Source organism: Aythya marila (genome assembly GCF_965140915.1).
Source record: "Aythya marila genome assembly, chromosome: 1".
Lineage (NCBI taxonomy): Eukaryota > Metazoa > Chordata > Aves > Anseriformes > Anatidae > Aythya > Aythya marila.
The window spans coordinates 72,287,576-72,309,777 of record NC_139042.1 but is presented as its reverse complement, the minus strand read 5'-3'; the positions used below and the strand labels follow the sequence as shown (position 1 = coordinate 72,309,777).

The following is a 22,202-nucleotide window of genomic DNA, read 5'->3' as shown; positions in this document are numbered from 1 at the left end:
GCACGGTATTCCAATGAGAAGTATTAACTGACATGCCTTTTTGCAGGCTATTTAGAGTTGACTGCTAGCCATTTTATCTCATTTATAGGGCTGATTTAAAAATAATCAAACCTCATAATAGTGAAAACTGTGGAAAAAAGGAAACAGATATGACTTTTTCTCATACACTGAGCTAAATACTTTTAAGGAATGGTAAAATCGTTCTAACAGTATTAATTAAGAGAAAACAGGTCCCTCTCATGTTATTTTCAGTCAGATGAATCAAAAACAGTTTAGCTTAGTAAAGCAACAGAAGCCATCACAGAATAAATAGGCATGCTGCAGACATTTTCAGAAGCATGTACATATATAAAGCCACCTGCTAATAACCCAGTCTCACGTTCAGGGACAAGAAAATATAAAGGCAGAAAAATAAAGAGGCTCTTTTTCTTTTCTTTTCCCAAATATCAGCCTTACAAAACATAACTGGTGTGAGCAGGCTGAACTACAGAGACAAAACTCTTCTTTCCCAGAACAACCAAATGCAAGGTCCTCACAAGACACCAGGCAGTACAGTAAGAAGGGACATTTCAAGAACAACAATCTCCTTTTCCCTTAAGCTTGGGAAGTGCATTAACCCACTCGTCTAAGATTTTCAAGAATTTTCCTTATGGCACACCCACAGTATCTCCTGTTTTTAAATGAAGAGCACCCAATAAAACTATTGTATTGCAAATGAAACTACCCTCCTAGGTTCTGCTGTAAATAACTAAGCCCATGATAGCAGAGGAGACAGCATATTGTGACTCAAACACAAGCTGTCCACTTGAAATGCCAAGTCTGCCACACAGCAATAGGTCAGAGTTTGGCCTTTCAAAATCCTTACAGCTGCTTCACTGGTCACCAGGGCTTAAACAATGCTGGCAAAACCCTCACTGACACCCACCACACACACACCAGACATTAATTAAAACCACCAGAGATCTCTTAATCTAATATGTCATCTTTTCCCTTAGCATTTCATCGAGACAGAGTGCTGGTTCTACAGCACCTTTCCAAGTTTCTAAAGTGAAAATGTGTCTTGTTCAGGGATGAGTGGTGCTATCAGAAAGTCTATTTTTCCTGACTTTCTTTACCCTAAAAGTACCTGGAGCTACATCATATCTTAATATGGAAGAAATTCTGGGTGAGGCTTGGTTTATTTCCAAGCAATGCCTTGACTTAGCAAACCCTGTGGTTCACGACAACATGCTGCACAGAACACCCTCCAAACCTGCTTGTGGCCCCACAATTTCACAGTGATGTCCACAAAGATCAAAGGATACTGCCCAAAATACAGCACATGCAAATTCTGGATAAACTGAAAAGACTGTCCCTTCTCACACTCTGGTGACAGCAGTAGGGAGCTAGAACCCACCAAGATACCACAACACTTGTAACTGTTTCAACGTTTTGTGTGTGAAGACTTAATGCACAAAAACTTGGGCAAGGTTTTTAACAGCAGCTATATTTTTTTCTGTGAAACACAATAACCCAACTACTGTTGTGTTAATTCAAGAGAGATTCTAAGCTTATAATTATGTATGCCTATAGAAATAATTGTAACTCACACCTTTTAATTCTGCTCAGCTGGCAGCACTAATGTCTCAAAAGCAATTTAATAAGATGAAAGGAAAACAAAGTAAGCAGTCAGTCACAAACAGCACCCCCTGGCACAACATAAACAATCTTTAACCATGCATCATCTGATGAGCACATGACTTCACAGGTACTCTCCATTTCTGCTTTATTTTCATGACATTAGTCTGCTACATTTCTTTGCAAAACACTGTATAATCCACACACAATACCATTTTACATCTTAACACTTTCAGATGTATTCCATAACAGCTCCTTTTACTACATCGATATGCCTATTTTGAAACTGTTCGATTACTGATTTCACATCAGTAATTTCTCCCATAATCTAATTAATGCTCCCACTGAGATCTAGTAGTTAACGTAGTACAGCTGCATGAAGCACGAGTTTGCGTTGCTGACTACTGTTATATAGAGTTTTCAAAAACTGTTTTACATTTTATTAGCAATAACAGTAAAATAATTATAAAATGGAGTACTTTTTCAGAAGTGCACAAGTAACTTGTGACTAAGAAAGAGATCAGTATATCAAACGCCACGTGAATACATTCAGTACACTACATAATCTCCAGATAGTGCTGTGCTGGGCCATACAAAACAAGATGCAGAAATGGCCTGCCTGCGTTAACGTGTGAAGGTTACCTGCCATGGGAAGGCAAGTTGTCAAGGGTCCCTTTATGATCAGTGGAGAGACTTATCTTCTGGACATCTCTCTCTTCAACTTCAGAGACCTTAAACACCTAACTTGGACTAGGAGTTTGACTTCAACAGACCCACCAAAGACAGAGACCCACAATTCCCATATTCTGAATACTGAGAATAAATGAGAAAAAGAACTAGATAAAACTGGAAATAGCCCACAAAAGTAGAAGTAACTATTACCTAATGTTTGCAATAGTGTAATTCTAAAATACTCAAAAATCACTTTTCTTCCTTTAATGAATCTTTTTACTCTTTCATTCCTTTCCTAATTTATGCAAGTTATCCCCCCTCTTCCCATCCTTTTTGGCAGAAGAAAAAGAAAACACCATTTCCTTCCCTTTTACCCCTCTTTTTCCTTCACTAGCATCTATGGTAATCCCTCTGCTGTGTAACTTTGTTCCACTGTCTTTTAAACAAAACCCCTGAATTATTTCATTAGGTTTATCTGTACCAAAATTGGTGACAGATTAAGACTGAAACATGTCTCAGGTCCCACATCAGCACAGCAGAATTCTCATTCTAAGATTTGACACAGTTATTTATAATGCTGCTGAATATGTTATCATATTAGCATGCCTGACAAGCTTCTTTCTTTCAAAGTGTTTCTTTTTTTCTTGTTTGTTAAAACAAACTTGCCATGATTAGTCACATTTAAATACCCAAATTCACAAAGCAATCCCCTTACTTAACATAAAGGAGTCTCATCAATACATTTTTCTGGAACTCCACTCAGATTTATTAGTTCCAACATAGAGCTATTGTTTGCAAGATCCTTAAAAGGCCTATTTACTACAACAAGTACTAATTGTGTTTTCAATTTCATTCAAACTGGAGCAACTATGCTAAATGAGAAGAATGCCTCTGTCAGCTGCAGTCTGGAGTACTGTAAACAAAGTAATATGAAGCACCAGAAGGTTTATACCATAGTGTCAGTCAGCATTTCTTCCTCTAACTATGCAACTCTGAACACACAAGTAAAGCTAACGTATATTAAAACAAACAAAAACCAGTATCCTATAGCAAGAACATAAAAGGTTAACATACATTATCCTTACCTTAAGACTACTCTTCATCACACTGGTACCTGAGCAGTTTCCATATAAAACAGGCAGAATATCCACTAGAGATCTCTGACAAAGTCTGAATGTACTCTAAACCTAATTATACTTAAATGAAAAAGTTTAGTTATAGACTCGTACGAGGCCACGATTTCATCTCACTTTTCTCCCAAATTGAAATCTACACCATGGTTGCCCTGGGACTTGTTAATTTGCTTTCAAGAGAAAGGTCTTCATTTTAAAAGTTTTTGAAGCCTCTTCTAAGAGATAAAAGTACTCTGAAATAATCTCAACTTCCAACATATTTTACTCATGACTGTTCCTGCACCATACTAAATGGGGAACAGTTTCAGACTCAGAAGGTATCATTCATTACACCTCAGAAGGCACTATTGGAGAACAATAAAGATAAGGCACACGTAACTGTTAAAAAACACAAAACAAACAGGAGTCTCTATCTGTTAATCTTCCCTCAACTTTGGTGTCAAATAAACTACGAAGATAACCAAATGCTCAAGGTTGCTTTTATAGAAGAAAGAGATCATGACGGTCATTACAGTTCACTTCATCTTAAAGTAAAAATGTGTCCAGTTTCTTTTTTATATGTTCAAAAGCATCTTTTCCCATATAGTCCATACGCCCTTCCTCCCATTTTCTCCGTTCATCTTCAGGATTTGGTTCTTCTGGTTTGAGGTGAATTGAGAGCTCTGAAACAGAATGTGTAACCTCATTCTGCAGGAAGAAGCACAACAGTAGGAAAACAGTTATTTGATTGTTCTTATTTCAGTGCTGTGAAGTTAATACTTGAAAGTCAAATTCCTGCTTTACACAGTTGCAGTTAAAACATGCAAGCAAACAAACAAAAAACAAACAGTATTTAAACACTCATGCTTGGTTTGATAACGTGATCTCGTTGTCTTAGCATCTGTGAACACACCAAGCAGTTATTTTGCTTCTCTTAACTCAAAGCTTGGCACGCTCAGCAACAATACAATGAGATTTCATCACGGGGCTCTCATACGGGCCTAAGTTCCTTTTGGAACATTTTGGCCAAGAATTTTATTGCATCTTCAGTGAGATTAGTGTTATTTATCAGACATGAACCACGTGTTAAATTAATTCAGGAGACTGATATTTATGTGAGACTAAGTTGGAATGACATTAAAAAATTCTGAATCATGGTTCAAGATCAAGTTTTCACAGGTGCAGAAAAGTAAGATATATTATTAGTGATAATTTCAACCAAATAAAAGAAAAAACATGTATGTGACTGACCAATGTTAGTAAAAGTAGAACATCCCAACAATTATAACCAGTAATAAAGAAGAAATACAACAAAGGCTAATAAAGACAGGTATTGAAAATCTGCTTTCAGTACTATTCCAAGAGGCTCAGGGGCAAACAACTCATCTCATGTTATAAACAAAGTTAAAACCAACCAGAACAGGCTTCCAGTGAAGCCCTCACCTATTCAGTTATAAACATGCTTTAGAATAGGACTGATTAACTGGAATTAGTGAGATATTAGGCTTAAACCGACTAAGTGCCCTGGAATTGCCATTATATCTACCAGTTTGGGGCACAGGACTTACACAAGACTTGCACCCACAGACCTGGTAAGGTATTTGGCACAGCCAACATGAAACTATATACTCAAGTTAACTGCACTCTTCCTACGTATCCTTGCCTGGGACCAAATCTGTACGTGACTTTAAAGATCAATAAACGCTCTGAAGTGCATGCTTGCTCCATATACATGCAAATATGCATATTTAATTCATGCTATTTAATTCTTAGGTTATGTATATACATATCTACAGTAATGCAAGGAGATTCCTTTGTGGTTTTTTGTTTTTTTTTTTTTTTTAATTATTATTATTATTATTAAAACCTTTAGCAAAAATTACCAACAGCCTTGGATAAGTTAACAGCTGAACAGGAATCAACATGTTTTCATAATTAGCTAGGGCCCAAACACCCTCACTGCACAGAAGCTACAATTTCTCTTACCAAGTTGTTTCTTAGTCTTAAAAAATGTCACCTTAGTGACAATCTACCCATTTTCCTCTGTAGGAAAATGTCCGTGCTGTGCACCTCACAAGATCCAACTCCTTGACACCCTGTCACTCCACTATTGCCAAATTCGGTACTGCTGTCACACTGCCCACAGATAAACGCAGTGCAAGATCGCACAGCCTTGTAGCTCAGGCTCTGTGCCTGACTTGCAGTACATCACCTTCCACTTGCTTGGAAACATCACTTCAGCAGGTGAAAAGAACAAACAAAACATGACAAAAAACATTGATGATTATGTTATTGGACAGTTACAAGCTGGCACTGAAAAATATACACTTAAAAATTACAAGTATAACTGCTAAAATGGGATCATACGCCAGTATTGGAAGAGGTTAAGAAATTAATTACATAGATGAAATATTTTTACACATTGTACACATTGTTAGTAGATATTTTCCAAAATGATGCTGGCAGCAAAGACATGCATGCAATTATCAACCAAACTGCAATGCAGAAAGCTACGTGTACCAGTTCTGAGGTTTCCTGAAATGCAGGATGAGAAGTAAGTTGTTCTGAAGGTCTGTCAGGCTCAGAGGGATGGACGTTAGAACCGCATTGTTCAACTTCACATACAGGTTGCTAAAATACAACCACTGAGGTTTTATTAGGAGAACAAGTTTTTTCCCCACAGTCTCCTTATCATGAGAATGCATACAATACAAGCGGATTTCAGTCTTGGGATAGAGAAAAGCAATGGATGGGAGGAAACATCATGAAATATTATCAACAAGGACAAAATTAATCTCACCCAGCTTTAGCTATCAAAATGGCACCGAATCTAAGCTCCTACTATAATCAATCCAGGATAAGTACCTCCAGAGGGCAGCTCATCTCATCCTAAGATTGTTTCAAGAGTGGCTGACACTTTTCAGAGACTACCGAAAGAGCCTGGAAAACTAGCTCACAGTAGATGTCCACATTCATAAGGCCAAACTTAAATGTGAAACAAATCTCATTTTAGGATTCCAGCCTGCTCTGTAACTCAAGCTTTTTATATGCACAGAATGAGAACAGAACAATGTATTCCAAAACAGAAATAAAACAGGCTGCCCCAAAAATATTTCCCCAAATATTTGCCTTTGCCACTCATTGAAACACAAATGAGGAGACAGCCCCCACTCTGGGGTCTCTTTTGCCAAAAGCAAAACACTCACAAGACTACTGAAGCTAAGCAACATAAAATGGAATGATGGTGTTCCTAACTAAGAAGAGAATCAGATTGTTCACTTCAAATTAATACAGTCTTCCCATAAACCAATCTTACTCTATTGTAATTTAAAAAAATAAAATAGTGTAATTCACATTTGAATTTAAGTAAACATTGTTATTTTTTCACCCCAAAAGAGCATCTGGAAAATGTATTCCCTATTTAATTTCAGCATTTCCAATGGTCAGATGCATCAGACACAAGGTAAAACATTCTTGCTAAAAGAATCATTCTTAAGTTGTAAGACTGGAATGTTTGCAGTTTTCCTTCAGCACTTCCACACTGGAAAAGAGTGGAAAAGAAAGAAGGGAAGACTACAGCTTTATTTTATGGAGCAACTATAGTCTGAAGTGCTGAACATAATAAAAACTGTCTTTTCCTTAACAGAAAATAGTCCACAAGAGTAGACATTACAACATCGATTTTATTTTCCCCTAATTGTACCGTGCTATAGCATGGCTTATCATACACACACGGTGACTTACACCTGCAGAAACGTTATTCTATTACCTCCAGTCACATTTCTGCACGAAATAAGGAGAGTCAGTGCAACAGAAATACCCAAATACATGAAGAGTGACAGAAATACCAGGGCCTCTGCAGTGATCACCACTGAATTCTTTGCACAATACTCCTTGTTGCCTGAATCATTGAAATCTGAGGAACAGTTTTCTGAATCAGCACTTCAGAGATAAAAAAAAAAAAAAAAAAAAAAAAAAAAATCTACACAAAAGGGATAAAAGGATTTTAGCTTTAAGAATATTTATTTACAGGAACATTAATACTCAGTAGATTAATTTAGTAACATAGGTCCTTAATAAAATGTAATAAAAGGAATCTAACAACTTTCAGTATGTAATCTCGATGCAAACTCTTTCAGCCTCCAGGTATGTCACGCACACATGACTAAAGATTAAAGAAAAATATTCTTGAGACTATTTCTTATGAAAGCAAAAAAAATCAATGGTGACAGCTAAAGTGAAGAAGCTATAATCTCCCAGATCAGAAACCTAAATCAAAATCTTATTTTAGCATACCATTTTACTTTGTTACTGTATATGAGAATGTACAGCACACTTACAACTTCGAAACTGAGTTCCTCAGGTGGACAAGTCATTTCATACGTCTGCTCTGGAGGTACAGGCATTTGTAGCGAATTGGCCTCAGAAGGCTCAACCTTTTTCAGTGTAATTTCAACTCCATTGAAAGTATGCTAACAAAAACAAGAACATCCTGTCACTGAAATAAAATTTTGCAGGAAATCAATACCTTATTTCCAATAGCTTCACTTCTAACGTTTTCAGCATTGAAATTAATAAAGTCAAACAATTTGCGGTCCCAGTATCAGAGCATATTGCAATTTAGATTTATGAACTAAAGAGTATGCTGCCATCATCAGGAGGGAAACCTAACACGTCCTTTTATCTTAATGTTACTGCAGTTGAACTATTTCTTCACTGCCTATTTTTATTTTTTTTAAATTAAAATGCATTGAAGTATGAGATCAAAACCTTCCCATTCCTTCCTCTGCTTTCCAATTTGTCATGACGTTTATAAACCAAATTCCTCTCTGGAGCTTTGATGATAATTGTCCAACTGATCACATGGCACTATGCAGTTCATGTAATGATGGTTAACAGTTTAATATTTATAAAGCATAAAAGAAAATATTTATATATGCATAAAAGTGACTTAAATTGTCACATCTGGATATGAAATTAAAAATCTTATCTTCCTTCTACTCACAGAATCACAGGATTGTAGGGGTTGGAAGGGACCTCAAGAGATCATCGGGTCCAACCCCCCTGCCAAATCGGGTTCCCTAGAGCAGTTTCTACTCATTAGTTTATAATGTAGGTCTCCAAGAAAGCATCTGTTTATCAACAGATTTTTATTCTATTCATGAAAACTATACGTTGCTGTACTTCTGATGAAAAAACGAGTAAAGAGTTCAGTAAATGCTTGATGATGTACAACTAACTTATATAACATCCCAAATGTTATTAACTCTGCCTATGCAAATCTGATTTCTTAAAGCTCTCATAAAACAAATTAAAAAGCAGGGCTGAAAAGGTAGATTTTACTACAGCTCAAAGCCTAGTGTGATGGTCTAAATCAGCTTAGCTTCAAGAAGTCAGAAGTCTGTTTCATAGCCAGATGATCACCTTCTCTGCCTAATTTGTCCCATATTTTGTGTTTAATTTGCAGAACGCATTTACATACGTTGCCATACAAACTCCTCCTCAGTTAAGAAGGGGAATGGGAGAAATCTTTGTAAAGCCACGGTACCCCAAGTCCTTCCTAAACTATTAGTTTAGATGCCGGTAGAAGCAGTCACTGCTATTGCCAATCAGCAGATGTTCTCCCACGTAATTCTTTCCTCTGGAGAAGGCGGTATTCAGAATTTTTCTGTGACTCAGTACATTCCCACTAACTCCTTGATAGTTACCTTGCGTTCCTCAGATTCTGATTGTTCTGTCTTTTGAAGCTTTTCTAACAAAGGCAGGATACTGGCACTGTATATATTCCACCAGAGGGCAAGAAATGACAGCTGATGAAAAGACCCAGAGGTGGTGCCATCATGCATAACTCTCTTTGTTTGAAGGTTGTATTTGTAGTTCCAGGGCTTTGTTGCTCCCAAGAAGTGAACAACTTTGGCATCTCTGCCAAAACTGTAGAAATTAAACATACAGGTCTATACATCAAAGATAATTTTAGCATATATACATTGCTAAAGTAACATGCTTATTCTCACTGGTGAAGTAATTTTGACATTTTCTAACAGCAACACATTCAGTATGAGTATATATATTAACATTTTTATCTTTTTAGATTAAGGCATTTCACATAGCATACAGTAAACAAAAGGCTACACTGCCATTTGCTTCCCTCTGCTAATTCCAGTAGAAAAATTCATGAAGGAAAGTGCAAATGCAGTCCCATTTCCAGTCCTCCTCCATGCCCTGTTCACAAATAAATACCACTTCAAACACCAAATCAACAGAATTGGTTAACACTGATCTCATTTTGAAAATAACTAATAAAAACATCATCCTAAGTTCACTCCCCAAAAAGAATGCTTCATGCAACTGTAACAGTAATTCATGACACCCTAAATCTTAAAAGCAACTTGCCTCTTGCCAGAAAAGATTCTCTAACTGAACTGTCTGAGGTAATATAATTACCAGCACAAATTCAGTTTCAAGGAAGAGCCTATGTCGTTTTTTTTGTTTGTTTGTTTTGTTTTAAGAAAAAAAAAATAGAGAGAAAGAAAAATCCCAACTATTTCCTATAGAACTGACTGGAAAAAAGGGGAAGAAATTTAAAATAAAGCTGTCAGAAGCTAATGTTGAAGTAATTCAATTATTTCCAAATTTGGGAAAAGCTTTTCTGAAGCAACTTTTGAGACAAAGCAGCCAACTCTGGGACTCTATCTGTCCCATAGATAGATACAAGAAACTTTTGTATTGCTCTTAAGCTTCTATTATGCAATTTTTACAAAATATGTCATTTCTTACTGCTGTAATTTAAATTAACAGAATATGCCAGTATTATTCTCTCACTTTCTTGTAATAAATGATTTGTTGCTAGCAAGCTACAGTGATTTATAATCAGCCAAAAGCGTCACTACTTACTGATTGAAAGCAGGAACATAGGTGTACACAGCACTGCTGCTTAAGTTGTAGATGAAAGGTAAGTGTTTACCAATATCTGCTGTTGCCCAGTTGCTGAAGAAGCTATTCAACAAGCCTTGATCACCCCCTAAAGCATACATAAAACAGTATTAGCATAATGTATAACATGCAAATTTACATCAAAATTTCGTGTCCAGGGATGGATGTGAGACTGGTGTGTTCACGGGACTGCAGGTTAGACTTGAGAAAATGGCCACATGAGCAGGTGCAAGTGAGTAATACCTGGTCCACTCTGATGCAATTTCAATGTAAGTGGAGTCCTATTGGAACATATGAAGAGAGGAGTAGGAAGGGGTTTTGGTCTCCCTCAGAGCAGAAGATCAGCTATATTTCTCTCTCCTAAACCAGACAGCAAAATTAAAACTTACTGAGCGAGACTCAGACACAATGTCCCTTCATTACAATTTTCTGGGAATCACAGCCTGCAGTAAGTCAACATGTCCTAAATACTGTGTAAGAGGCAAAGATCCACACCATAAATTTTTGTGGAAACATAATTACTTAAAGCCTAGAGAACTCCTGCCTTTCTCCATTCTGCCAGACAGCATGGAAGCTACAGAAAAAATGCCTTATTGAGAATGAATCTAATTTCTTGCACTTCAACTCTTACTCCTTGCCCCTCTGTTATGCCTTACCGTCAAAGCTGCCATGTTCAGCAGCAAACTGGAGCAGCAGGTTGTAAGTTTTTAAAGATGGTCGGAACACAAATACACCACTATTAAAGCAGTCAGGCCAGCCAGAATCCGGAGCTGCTGAAAACTCTTCTCGATCAAACAATTCATCAACATTGCAAAGCACCTTGGAGACAGTAGTAGAAAAGTAGTTGTTACCGAAGATGTTTTTCTGGAACATGAGTAGCTAAATCAGTACTAACAAATTCAGTTTAGTTCTACCAAGGATGTAGATTGCATAGCATAACAGGAGATACAATGCCAAACATGTTTGTGGCTAGCACTTATTTTTTTAATATACTAAGGTAACATTAACTGTGGTTCCCCATGACTTCTCTGATAAAAGTGCAAACCCTATGAAATTACTTCATAAGCCTCAGAGACCCTCCAAAAGGTCCCTTTAAATATTACAACATACCATGAAAACACGTAGTCTCCTTATTTCTTAGCTCACTTTCTCAGAATCCATTGTTCCCAGTAACTGCAACAAAGCTGAGAATCCAAACAATTTGACTTAGCAACAGGATGACTAAAGGGGTAGCAGAAAAAACGCCTCTTTTTACTGGTTTTCTAATATATGTTAAGCTCAGTCTTGCTTTGGTTTGGTTTCAAAGCTTCACAGTGAAGTGGGAAAAATCGATCGGGTTAAGGCCCAGGTCAGCATTAAAGTTGGTGGAAAGACGGCTGTGCAGTCACTGAATGCCTGCACCCCACCCATAACAGTCATCAAGGGAGCCACTGTGAAAAATAGAACGATTACTATTTTTTTTTTTTTAATTCAATTAAAAAACACAGCCAAATACTTGCCTTCTTCCTTTAACATTAAACAGGAAATCATACGCTTTTCCCCTCACTCCCTGAGAATAATAATTTAATTTGGTTTCTAATGCAACTATAATCTTATTAAATCAAAATGCATTCCACTCTCTCAAAATGAAGTGCTTAAGTGCAGAGAAAGGCATGACTGTTGCCAAAATTAGTCTTTTCTTTTTTAATCTCCATCTGAAAAAAATATGAATGTTTCTGGCTTTCCCCCCCCCCCTCCATTGTATAACGAGCCTGCCTCCCTGACCAGAATAAGTCCAAACAGAAGTGTATGAAAGAGATCTCTTCTAAACATCTGTCAGAAGCCAATTTGCATAGTGTGTGTTTGTATCTTTTGAGGACAGTCCTGAGTCTACTTTCAGAAACAGGATCCACTTCTCTGCAGTGAGCAGAACTGTGAGCACTGCCAAACATCCAGCTGGAGCTTCTGTGACCATGTGTCCCCCAGCAAATCTGGTCACTTTGTAGGCCACTAGGTTGCGAGACGAGGAAGCATCCCACACCCAGAGCAGCTGTTTAAGACAGACAAAAACGTTGCCACAGCTCCTACTCTACTCACCAAAGTGTCTGCATCCATGAAGACACATTTGCTATAATGAGTAAGAGTCCAGCAGTGAAGCTTAGTGAAGGTTACACCCAGTTCTGGCCTCTGCAACAGAGCCAACCGGACCGAGTCAGCACTGTCGAGTGCATCCACCTCGATGACTTCATCGAACACGCTGCGCAGGACAGACCTACCAGAGCAAGCAGTGGAGGGAAAGAAGGAAATTTATGGAGGTTCATCAGACTCCACTTCTGGCATGAAAATAGTGACACACAGCACATTTACTATGACAGTAACAAAGGTTAGATTGATTGGTTAGAAAACGACATCAAAAGTTCAAAGTCCTTGTAAACAGTCTGCTGAAGTGACAGATACGAGGCCATAAACCAGCGCTTCTTCCACTAAGGGAGCAGCACATCCACTTTGGGATGCCAGCACATCTCAGAAATGACAGGTGCTGCATGGAGGAGAAAACAATCCTTACTTTAGTTACTCAGTCTCCTGTAGAAACACTGACAGAAATTAAAGTAACTTTCACTCCTGCACAACCGTCTCTAAGGAACAGCACCGTACTGTGTTACGTGTGGCAGGCACTGTCAGTGCAGTTGGTAGCACCTATCATGCCTGAGCAAAAGCAGCTCCAAAATTGCACCTTCTAAAACAGAAGTTATATGCTTGCTCACTACTGTAAGTCATCTCAAATGAGACTTTCAGGAAAACATCTTTTCTCTGTGCATCTCTTTCACATGAATTTAATAGGTGATATCAAAGTAGCTAATTTTCCTTCAAGGCACAAAAAAAAAAGTATTTTAAGCAGCTCATTTATTTACATTACACTATTAACTACGAAGCCCTGGATGTCATATAAACACAGAAAGAGAAAAGCCTGTGCTGATTATCGAGATTTCAGAATCATTAGATTTTGCTCACCTGATCTTCAAGTGACAGAAGTTAACTATGAAAGAATAAAGAGCAGATACAGATTTCTAGAAACATAGTTCAGTGACAAACTTTTAAAAATGTTATCCTTGGTTTAAAAGGGGGGGAGGAGGCGGAGGTAGGGGGTCTTGTCCCAGTGAAGATTGAGGGAGCAGGAAGAAATGAAAAAATTGAGACTTAGCATCCACCCAGTTGTCAAATGTATTTAAAAGTCATTCAGGAAGGTTTCATTGTTATCACAGATCCTATCTGTGAGAGAAATCCTGGAAAAACAGATTTATGGATATCTAAAGGAGCAAAAAAAGGGAAATTATGTTTCTTGAGCCAGCTGCATTGCTAATACTTTCAAATGGCATACAGAAATTGGGAGCTTGCACACTTCCTAAGCCACAGCAGGATTAAGAGCTTGAGTAGTTGTGGCATGTCATGTTCCTTTTAACAACTAACACAGTCCTCCAAAAAATCAAGGCTAGAGTTCAACAGATCTAATGAGATTTCTGTACACACAGTTCTGTCGTGCCTGTAGAATCACATCCCAAACTGGAAAGCGATTTAAAAAAGGGCAGAAAGAAATGTATTCCCCATCATGTTAGCAGGGCGCTAATAGTTTAAGATCAGTCATCTGAATTTGAGCCACTGATATCTTTGGAGAGTTCTGATGTCAGAGGTGGTAGGTATCTTGCTCTCCCTAAAATAAAAAACACTTGGAGGAAGCAAAAAACAAAACCAATACCACCTTTATTTTGGCTCAAAAGCAAGACACTAAAAGCCTACTTCCCAAACTTTTGGCTAACGTTCCCAATTATGAGCTTGAGAATCAACTTCCAGCCACAAGCTCTATTTCTGCAAGTGAATTCTTACCAGGCTTACAGTCATATCATGGATATTATTTGGGACTCCCCTCAGAAATCACTGGCCAAGTGGGAAATTCTACAGACAATACCATGAAGCCCTCAGGAAGCCTATTAAAATCCTTCACATTACTTCTTATTTTTTCCATATTATCACTCTCCAAAACAACATGAATTCTTACCTCATCCCACTGGAAACACCTGGTGTAATTAGCACTGCCAATTTTCTAGATGTCGTATGGTTCCTCAGTGACTGTCCAAGAACCAGAGCTCCTTGACAATAAACATCATCAGTAGCGAGGGTCACAAAGGCTTGATCCGTTACTGCAAGCAAATATTCAGAAGAGTCATTTTACAGCTTTAACATAAGCTCTTTTGGCTCTACAATCTCCCTCCTCCAGCTAACCAACAGGCTATAGCTTATAACAACCTGCAGCTCCTGTGATAAGCTCTTTTCTTGCCCAAATTCCCCCAGAGGACAAAACTGAATAGAAAATCCAATAAACATCATTGCAGAATATATGTTTCTGATTTTTTTTTTCCCGATTTACATAATACTAGGTAGGAAGTTTTCAGACTAGTCTTAAACAAATAATTCTCTGGGTCACGTTGCCTAAACCTAATGACAAATCAAACAAGCTGATCTATAAATATTTAGATTGTACATTTATCTAACATAACATTGTATCTAACAATACAACTGATAAAGAAAGTTTTCCTGTTTATATAGTGCCGAAGCTAAGGAAAAAAAAAAGTTAAATACAAACCAGAAATACCTTTCTTTCCATTACCTCACTAAATCAACCTACCAGGCATTATTCTTCACTTTATTCCCTCTGTACTGGTGTAACTGGTGCTGGCTGAGTAACTGGTACCTACTGACATATGCAAAGGAACTGCTGCTGAGGTTGGCAGCCCCGCCAAAGTTAAGGCTCCCTTACCTTAAGCAACTCTGAGAAAATTAGTTGTGTTCCTCAGAGTCAAAAGGCATATGGAATAAAAAAAAAAAGTTACAATAAAAAAGAAAGCAAGCTACACTCCTGCACAGTTTTGTAAAGGTACTAGAGCACGTTTCGTAAAGGTACTGGGCCTGCGACACCAGCTGCTGCTTCTTCAGCTCTGCCCTCCAACAGAGACATTATCGGGGTTATGGGGCAAGCCAGAACCAAAAATTCAGTGATGTGATGGGCATCCCTCAGAGATGAAGGAATACCTCAGCTTTCTAGGCTGCAACATTAACCAGAACAAGGTAACTGGGTCACACAGGACAAGGGAAATTCCACTAAGCTACAGAGCTTCAGTAATAATTTGTCCTGAACTACTCGTATAAAACCACCATCATTTTTAGGGACAAGCAATTGTGATAAACTATTAAAAAACAAAACAAAACACCATGCCACATGGTTTCCAGGATCCATGAGAGACACTCAGAAGGAATCTGGCAGAACCAGCGCAGAGCACCCAACAATTGCCCTCAAGAGGCTGCCGAAATGCACAGGTTGAAGCCTCTGCCCTAGCATCGAGGTGTGTCATGAAGCACAGCCGGAGCCCTCAGACGCTGAGCACTTCCATTTCCCTGTCATACAAACCCAGAGGGAAACCCAGACCCTCTGTGTGCTGGTCTGTCCCCCCATCACCAGCCAGGCCCAAACTCTCAGCAGGCACAGACACCGCGCTCTTCCTACACCACCACAGGCCCCCACAACACTCAACAATTTCGGCAGTGGCAAACTTAGCCAAAACACTCAGTTATCCACCCAAACGTAAACCAGCTTGCAGATCCCTCAGCTAAGCAAATTCCAACAGCCTTGTTAATCACAATTCCCAGAAGCAAACCAAGTAAAAAGGAGCTTTCTCTGTGGAAACACCTGAGCCTCCTGTTATCACAACAGCTCAAGCAAGTTACGGGTGTCACAAAAAACAACGAGTAACTGGGGCTTACGTGGAGAGGTTTGGAAGGACAGTTGTAAGCTGCCCCTGCTGCAGCTTTCCAAAAGGTTACACAAATACAAGCACACACCCAAAAAAAATAATAATGACCAACACACACCAAAAAAAAAAAAAAAAAAAAAAAAGCTGAAGGCCACTTCAGCAATAAAATTATTCTCCAAAGACACAGAGACTCAAAAGACTCAGCAAAGAAAGGCACTTAGGCACTTTTGTGTTAGGCAACAAGCATCTCCAGCCAAAAAAAGTAATAAAACAACTAGTGAGAAGAATGTAGGGGGTAGGCTAGTACAAAAAGCAAACTGTGAAAAGAGTAGGTGTTTAAATCTTAAAACCGCTATTTTAAATAACAACCATAAAACCGAGCACATAATCTCCTTACTGCTTCTGCAAATTCTTTTAGCTACAGAAACCAAATATTTACATATATAATGCACCTAAAACTAAACAAGCTGCTCATCAAAGAGTTCAGCAAGCTGGTGTGGCAAATTACCACATCTTACACATACTTTCATGCCAGCACCTCTCAGACGAAAGCTGTGGTCAGAACGAGAAGTAGGCAAACAGCTGAATGAATACAGCTTCTAAGAAACTTTGGCTAATGCTTAGCAAAGTAAAGAAACCAATTTTGTCTCCTGCAAATCAGCTGTGGGATACATTTTATGGCCTTCTTAATATAGTGAACCATTACAGAGGTAATTAAATTGATAATCAAACTACTGGCTGAAACCATACAACATTAAACTGTTACTGATGCAAACAGAAACATATGCTAGCTATTCTAAAATGATGCAGAGCTATCAGTTACTCTGTTAAAGATCCACGGGTGGGGGCTAAAATCAAAAGACTTTATCATTACTTGTTCTTTCATTTAATCCATGTTTTCAAGGGGAAAAAAAAAAAAAAAGCATTACTTTAATTTCCCTGTTTAGACTATTCCTTGAAAATCTGTCCCTATAATTACTCTATTTTTAAAACTCAAAACTACAGATAAGATTTGCATAAAGATCTACGAAAATAAACTCTGCCAAAAATTCCCATTTAAATTAAAGAAAGAATAATGTTGCTTTTAATTTAATCTACACAGGGCTTCACCCACTGATTGCAAGCTGCAAGAGCAGCAATATTTGATCTTTAAGTTTGAAAGCCAAGGGTGTTGGTACTTAAAATTCATTGCAACTAGATTTTTTTTTTCTTTTTTAGAAGTGTCAAGGGCAGCTTTATGCATAATTTTCAGTTCTTTGAGCTGAATGACAATAGGATTTGTCACAGAAAACACCTAGTGTGAAGAGTATTGAGTTTTCAAGCAAATTGTTTTCAAGCTGTGAAACCCTATGGCTGATATCATTGACTCTCAGGAAATTATAAGAAAAGTAAGAGTATGATTAGAATCACATTAAAACTACGTTGTATGAATTTATGACTGCTGATTTATCTTATCTAGACAACCACACAGCACATGAAGTTGCAAGTTTAGAAATCACCATTGCCAGCACTGGCAAAAGTTTCTCAGCAGAAACCAGAGACTTCCAAGGAAATAACTGTGGTGAGTTATTTTAGAGACCACTCCCAAGCTGCAGATGGCAGCACAGAAAAGATAGCAAAATTAATGTGAATCACTACAATAGGCAGAGTGATTTTATGCGCAACATGTTCCAGATTTTTTAGTCAAGATCACCAGCTTCTTATGCTACTTACTCATAGCAGTGCCTCAGACAAAACTGCCAGGGGCAATATCCTTAAACAGGCCTGAAAACCAGTTCTAGGGCTGCAGAAAAGCCTTGGAATCTGCACCAGCAAGCAGACTGAGCGGTTCTCACTTTGATGATCACAGAAAAAGGGGAGACAGAGAATGAACAAACTCCAGTGAGAGTCAGAAGTTACTCATAAAATAAGCACTGAATGAAACACATACCTGCCAGCTTTAAGACAAGTTTAAGTAGTTTCTTTCATAACCCAACAGACATAGCTTTGTAAACATATTTTTGTCTTCTGACAGACAGAGAAAGGATAAATGTGCTCTAGCAGCGGCTCCTGGAGTAACAGATTTGTCAAGTTGCCCACTCCAAAGCTGCCATGGGAGACAGAGACTTGTAGGCTACAACTCTCCTGCAGGCACACTCTAAATAATACGTTGCTGTCACGCATAAGAATAAGAGTACATAGAAGAGCTAAAAATCTCCAACAGGCTGGCTATGTCCCCCATATGTACGGTCTTGTGTGCTAACCAACACTGGCTGTTTTCTTACATCCCTCCCCATTACCATCTGCTGTTCCTTTCTCATCCCTTCACTAAAAATGTGATCCCTGTGGGGTCAGCACGTTACAGCTCAGGTCTGTGCCCGCTCTGAAACCTGCAGCAACAAGGCCATGGCCACCCCTGCCCACCTCATCTCCTGTGATAGTAGTGTTGTTACCCCCCTCCCACACCCAGGTCCCTGTGCACCTTCCCTCAGAGGCATGTTTGACCAAAGGCGGGTCAGGCTTACTGCAGAGATAAAGTCACAGCCTCCTGGCTTCGCTGACCTACCACAACCATTTTCAGAAGCATCTGGCACAGAAAGCTCGGCTCCAGCTGACAACTGGAGCCTCAGCACCAGGGAGACATATCTCGCCACAAGTAGGTAGAATGAGTAACGTTGTGAAAGGCTTTGCCAGACCACCCACAGAAATTACTATGCACATTTTCAGCAAAGAGAGGGTTCCTGCCATAGCAATCAAGCGATGGCTTGGCGATACGAATTCCCGTGCTTCCTTGGTCTGGGTCCTGCAGTGGAGATGCTCGTGTTACCGATGGGCGCTGTGCTGGCACAGCCAGCGCCTCCATGCAGATCACACGTTGCCGTTTGGCGGTGCGCAGCATTTCTTGGGGTCTAACAAAGCCCTGCCCGACCCAAACCAAATCCTTTATCGTTAAAGCAACACTGAATTTTACCAGGCAGGATTACAGCTTATCTTGGAAGGCTACAGAGAGGAGACTTGTTTCTCATTTAGCGCATTTTATTAAGTATCTTTCGGTGGTGAACAGTTAGGTTCCGCTTCGAGAACCCGCAATTGCGTTACTCAATAGACTGTAAGCTATCTCTGTGAAAAATCAAATGCAACGATGTTATAATATGCAATTAAGCACAATAATGGCTGTAAAACAGTCACGTTTAGCTTTGAAAAATGAAATACTTGTCATTGCTTGAGTGATCCGTGTAACCTCCGGGAACCCAGCGCCGGGCAGCACAAGGCAGAGGACGCCGCACCTCGCACCTAGCAGGCTTCGCCACCCCTCCCCGGCAGAGCCGAGCCCCCCCCGCAGCCCCATGTCGCAGCCATGTCGCGACTCCGCCGGCGGGGCCGCTCCACCTGCCGCCGCCGCACGGAGCCCGCCCGGCTCGCCCCCCGCCAAATGGCGACCCCCCTCTCCCCCCCATCCCCACCCCGGGCCGCTAATGGCGGGCGGGCCGGCCGAGCCCGTACTCACCGGACATCCTGCGGCTGCGGGGCCGGCCGGGATTAGCCTCCCAGATAATGAGCCTCCGGGGGGGGAGGCGGCGGCTGGACCGCGCTCCCTGCGCAGACGAACGGCGTGAGCGGCGGGGCTTGGCACGTCCCGACCCGGTCCCGCTCCCCCCTCGCCCCCTGCCCCGCTGGGTGGCCCCGAAGCGCCGCTCCCGACCCCGGTCCCGGCCCCGGTCCCGGCCCTCGCACCTGCCCGGCGCCCCCCGGCGGCTCGGCTCGGCGCGGTGCTCCCGCCCCGTTGTGCCCGGCCCGGCCCTCTTCTGCCCTCCTGTGCAGCCTTGTGAGGGAAAACAGGGCTGTCCGTGGGGGTTAAGGTCGCGGGCTACAGAAACGAGCACTTAGAGAACGAACCACGGCAGCGACTCCGGTGTGACCGGCGGTAGCCAAATGGCATTCGCCGCATCGCCGTGGGTTGGCCGTGCGGTGAGGGTCTTGGCTCCCCTCGGCTTCTCTGCAGCCATTGTAGCCCCTGTGGATAACTACGTGCTGCTAACTGGCCACCCGGTCTACAGCTACATGCCTTCAGAGAGAGGGTGCTACTCACAGTCAGATACGCATATCTACATATGAACATACATTCAAAACAGCCCATTTTTCTGCCAGTAGCTCCAAACTGAACACTGTCTGTCTAATTCTGTCACCCAGTATCTCTACAAAGTAATTTTAGGCTGATTTGGTTCAGCAGAGACATTTTTACATCAAAGCTTTCTATGGACATCACTGATTACTTAGCCAAGGATGGCGATTTGTGACTGTGTCACTGAGGAAAGTACATGTACCACTCAGATAGGAAACCTTTATTTTCAGCAATTTGCATCTGATAACTGATGAGTTATGAGACTGCCCAAGTTGCAACATTTGTTCCCTCACATATGGGAAGTATCCTAAATGAGATGGTTTCATTGCTCTAGTAGTAGTGGCAGAGGTGTTCTAGGAAGAGAGGACGTAAATACATAGGAAGTGAAGCTTTATTTTTCCAACAGAAACAAAAATCTCAGGAAATGTGTTCATCATCTTCTTACATAGACAGCTTACCTAAATGTTAGAATCATAGAATCACAAAGGTTGGAAAAGACCTCCAGGATCATCTGGTCCAACCAAACCCCCACCACCAATGTCACCCACTAAACCATGTCCCTAATCACCATGTCCAACCAATCACCACGAACACCCCCAGGGACAATGACTCCACCACTTCCCTGGGCAACCCATTCCAATGCCTGACTGCTCTTTCTGAGAGGAAATGTCTCCTCATTTCTAACCTGAACCTCCCTTGGCGCTACTTGAAGACATTCTCTCTAGTCCTATTGCTAGGTACCTGTGAGAAGAGGCCAACCCCCAGCTCCATTCTTACAAATAGCAAGATTGCTATTGTAGATGCCTTTATTGGCAGATTTATTTCAATTAGGGGACTTTATAATCAACAAAAGCGATTTCTTGTTCATTTAAGCTGTGTTTACAGATGTTTTTCTGTTTTGCTTGGGTACCAGCAATATTTTTTATAGCATATGCTAGACCTAAAATGGCAGAGCCAAAAATACAAGCTAGAACTCTGATGGTCCAAAAACTAGTTTGTACTCCTTCCTTTCCCTTGAGATTTAAATATATTAGAGCTTCCCTACATAAATACCAAATTGATGGAATAATTATGCTAGTTAAGAGGAAAATTACCACTGAAAAGTGTGCCTGCACACCAGTATATTGGTAGCATGTTGCTGTCATTTGACCAAAGAACTTCAGAAGGTGAACATTTGGTCAGGGTTTTGTCTAATTCAAGTTCATGGTAGTTGCTCAAATTCTCTGTGATAAAATCTGATTTTTCACTAATAATAACAAAAACAACTTCTACTGAGTAAGAAATTGGTTTAGAAATACAATGAACAAATTTAAATCCCTTGCAATAATATTTCAAAAGCAGAAATCATTATGTTCTTAATAATGCCTATAAATCCTTCTATGGACACTCATCCTGAAAAAAAAAAAAAAAAAAAAAAAAAAAAAAAAGATTCTTAAGCTGTTTCTTTTTTCTCCCCTAAAGTCTTTAGTAGGTCACAGATCAACTTGGATATAAAAGGTACCAGCTAGCATATATTCTATAAAGTAACAAACAAAACAAAGAAACCTCACATCATCTTGGGTAAAACACTGCATGTGTTTATTGAAAATTTTCAAGAGAAAGAAGGAAAATACATATTTTTATTGTTAACAAGCAGCTGACATCAAAAGTACAAAATGTTGTAACATTTTGTTAATCAAAAATTTGTCTAGCTTGAAAAACATATATCATTTTTTAATAAATATTAACATGGAAAATTGGTATTTTTTAAAGAAATAGCATGTGTCCTTGAAAACCATATTAAAATATGTTACCATTCATAAGTTGAAAGTGATAGCCACAGAATTACTCATTCCTTTGTGTGTTGTCAAGGTGTTTCTGTATTTAAATTGATGTACATTATAATTTCTTACTTTTAGGATCAAAATAAAGATTTTGGTAAGCTCCTCAGCAACATAACAATTTCAAATATAATGTAGACAAAATAGTATTTTATTTTACAAA

General features: G+C 39.7%; 1 protein-coding gene across 7 annotated transcripts; it reads right to left on the bottom strand.

Moving 5' to 3' along the window:
- Positions 1-1,628: 1,628 nt before the first annotated feature.
- On the bottom strand, positions 1,629-19,783 carry GYG2 (glycogenin 2). Of its 7 annotated transcripts, none has more exons than XM_082757204.1 (10): positions 19,605-19,782; positions 17,831-17,951; positions 14,368-14,509; positions 12,411-12,585; positions 10,991-11,153; positions 10,296-10,422; positions 9,110-9,332; positions 7,742-7,873; positions 5,922-6,032; positions 1,629-4,109 (listed from the first exon to the last, which is right to left on the bottom strand). In XM_082757204.1, exons 2-10 carry the CDS (start codon positions 17,832-17,834, stop codon positions 3,948-3,950), a joined length of 1,239 nt encoding a protein of 412 aa, XP_082613330.1. In that variant the 5' UTR covers positions 17,835-17,951; positions 19,605-19,782; the 3' UTR covers positions 1,629-3,947. The 7 variants fall into 7 exon arrangements, with proteins under 7 accessions (XP_082613330.1, XP_082613331.1, XP_082613329.1 ...); XM_082757205.1 differs by lacking the exon at positions 19,605-19,782 and adding an exon at positions 18,800-18,858; XM_082757203.1 differs by lacking the exon at positions 17,831-17,951 and having other exon boundaries at positions 19,605-19,781.
- Positions 19,784-22,202: the final 2,419 nt, after the last annotated feature.

What these genes read in the sequence shown, in the direction of transcription:
- GYG2 (XM_082757203.1), bottom strand. An exon ending in TATGTTCCTGCTTTCAATCA is followed by an intron (nt 9,333 to 10,295) that starts GTAAGTAGTGAC and finishes TAATTTCTACAG; the next exon opens with TTTTGGCAGAGATGCCAAAG. An exon ending in AGGAACTCAGTTTCGAAGTT is followed by an intron (nt 6,033 to 7,741) that starts GTAAGTGTGCTG and finishes GTTGTATTTTAG; the next exon opens with CAACCTGTATGTGAAGTTGA.